Genomic DNA, 2803 nt, shown 5'->3' on the forward strand with positions numbered 1-2803 from the left:
TTTAAAAATTTGGTTCTTGATGGGAAATTATAAATAAAAAGAACCCCTGCCAGGGTTGGGGGGGGGAAACCCCCAACAAAAGGGACGGTCTTAAAAAACAAAGGGTTTTTTGGGTAAAAAGGGAAAATTTGTAGGAAGGAAAAAAAAAAAAAAAAAAAAAAAAAAAAAAAAAAAAGCAACCATAAGAAGAATGGCGGGGTCTTGGTTTAGTTTCAGTATCCCTGATTTTTCTTTCGGGGCGGGCCTTCGCGGGGTCTGACTTGAACTAGTTTAAACTATTAGTTTCGAACCTGAGTTGGGCTGCCCACACACTGCCATCGCCCCATAGACGTCATTGTGCATGGTATTACTTTGACTTGCATTGCGAGATGGGGGGGCAATGCCGTCGCAGTTTACGATGAGTTATTCCGGAAGCAGGCAGGTCGGTTAACTAGTTGAACAGGTCGACACCCGTTTTCCCTCTTGACTCCAAGTAGCTCATGTCTGTAGCAACTAGCTCCCTACGTAAGGACGCAACTGGAGGAAAACCTGAGCTTGATAGCTAGTCCGCGTGGATTTGGGGGGGGGGGGGCGAAGTGCAGTCGCTGCATGTGCAGAATTAAAATAAGGCGTGGGAAACGCGGAATTGTCGAGAAATACGTAGCTAGTTATGTAACTATGGATTAAAGGCTTCAGGCAGTGGAACCCTGCTTGAAGGCTTTCCCTGTCATGCCTTGTTTTGCAAAGAAAGCGAGGGGCTAGTTGCTGGAAAATAAGGCTGGTTCTCCTCTGACATCGGAATTCTGGTAACTCAAGATAAGCATATCTCGTTCCTTTAACTTACCATTCAGGTTTAAAAGAATGCCAAACCTTAACTAATCAGAGGGACAAACCCAAAGAGTTTTGGGTGTCATTTTTTTATACTCTGCTCTCAAGTCACATGATGTGCACACATGACCTCATTTTTTAGTTCCCAGAAACCATTTTGATGCATTTTACTTGTTACTTTCCACGGCCCCCCGTTTTATGTAAGAGGCAGTGAAGATACTCAACAGATATTACCATACTCAGCTAAAGGGTTGGTATAGATAGCTGTATAGTGTTTTATTAGGTGAACTACCATGGTAACTTCAATATAGCTGGTGATACAATGAGTGCAGGATATTGAACAAACATGAGAACAGCACCTGTGATTGTGTTGGGAAATTGGGGGGCAGAGAGCACCCAAGATTCAACTATCCAGATATTCGACCAGAATGGTGGAAGGGATAGAGGAATGGAGCTGTGCATGTAACGACATATGGTATTTCAAACGAACATGGAGATGACAAAATATTTACAAACAAAAGAAGTGGCGAGAGGGGGAATTTCGACTTTAAAACCGAATAGAGTAATTAGAATAATGTGCATGCTATCAGAAGGAATAAAATATCCAAACATCGCAAAGTATCGAGAACGGGGAAGGGGGCGAAGGGATATTAAACCCAGTTCCCCAAAAAGCGATAAGTAAAAAGCTATGAAAATATGGTAAACAACCATGCAATGAATGAAAGTGGGAAACGCAAGAGGGCTTTTGCTATCTAATATCCTAAAGTATCTGAAAGGAGATCGCAAGGTTAGCAAAAGGCGGCGACGGAGGCATATTTACATGGACGGGACCTTAGAAATTTTTTTTTTCTTTTTTTTCCCCCTTTAACCAATTTGCCATTCTTTCAATTTGATAATGTTCTGGATGAATCCTGCTGGGCTTGCGATTCTCGAGATTCGACTCGATCATGAGGCGGCTTTCCTTCCGTTTCCTTGTGGATCTCCTTGTTGGCTCTGGAGTTGGTGGTGATGCACGCTTGCAAGCTGATGCGCCCCTCTTAAGCTTGGCAGGGGCATTAAGGCGAAGGACCACAGTTCTGAACGAAATCTCAGTCCCTTGATTGCCACTTTCTTGGGCATGTACGGTGGAATTGACGCTGTTGGGAATGGGTGCGCATGGTGTTTGAGGATCTTCGGATGAATCCCGAGGGAGAGGTTGCGCCGCAATGGTGTGGGAGCTATGTTCCAGAGATCCGTTTTGCGAGGCATCTGCCGCTTCTGGAGAGTCCGGGTCCAACGGTATAGTGTCGGAGGAGTCGTTGCGCGCAAGATGTAAGAGCGGGCAAGATGTTTGGTGAAGCTCAGAGTCGGTATCGCTGGGAGAGTCCACCTCAGGTGAAGGCAGAGCCGCTAGATGCGCATCATCTGTGGAGTCTAGCGGGCAGCTGTTGCGCCTGCCGACTGCTGTGGTCTCGCTGTTTGCGTCCTGGCGATAAACGAGGGAAAGCTCGCAAAGGGCCAGAGCGGCTTCCCATTCCCGCCCCTTCATGTAGCACTCTCGCAGACTTGGAACCGTCCGCGGGAAAGAGAGATGATGGCGCGGCGGCTGAAATGTGGGTTCCAACATCGCTGGCTAGGATATGTATTCTATTTGCTGATCCTTTGGATATATATTTATCTGTTCTGAGAAAAGATATGAAGTATTTGCAAATCGGAATACCGACTGAGGCAGTATATATATAAGGACTCTTGCGCACGGAGACGATATGTACACGGCGCTATGTAGATGCGGATCTTGCGAACTGAATGAGGGTATATACGTATAGGTCGTGAGGAAAAGGAAGAGGAGAAGAGAAGGAGGGAGGGAACACTGTGAAATAGAAAAATCTCCTAGTAATAAGATTCTGGCCTTGCTCTTTCCAGCTGTAGGGGAAGATATACTAAACGCATATATTGACATCATTGATCTCGTAGAATAAACTATACACTGAGAGCAAGTCTGGGTTTAGTTCATTTC

At 45.5% G+C, this 2803-nt stretch overlaps 1 protein-coding gene across 1 annotated transcript; it reads right to left on the reverse strand.

Annotated features, from left to right (window-relative positions):
* Positions 1 to 1639: 1639 nt before the first annotated feature.
* Positions 1640 to 2413, reverse strand: PADG_00518 (uncharacterized protein; the record flags this gene model as incomplete). The annotated part of the gene is made up of 1 exon (XM_010757566.1): positions 1640 to 2413. The coding sequence occupies one exon, from the start codon at positions 2411 to 2413 to the stop codon at positions 1640 to 1642; it is 774 nt and encodes a 257-aa protein (XP_010755868.1).
* Positions 2414 to 2803: the final 390 nt, after the last annotated feature.

The sequence above is a fragment of the Paracoccidioides brasiliensis genome (assembly GCF_000150735.1).
Source record: "Paracoccidioides brasiliensis Pb18 unplaced genomic scaffold supercont2.1, whole genome shotgun sequence".
Taxonomy (NCBI): Eukaryota; Fungi; Ascomycota; class Eurotiomycetes; order Onygenales; family Ajellomycetaceae; genus Paracoccidioides; species Paracoccidioides brasiliensis.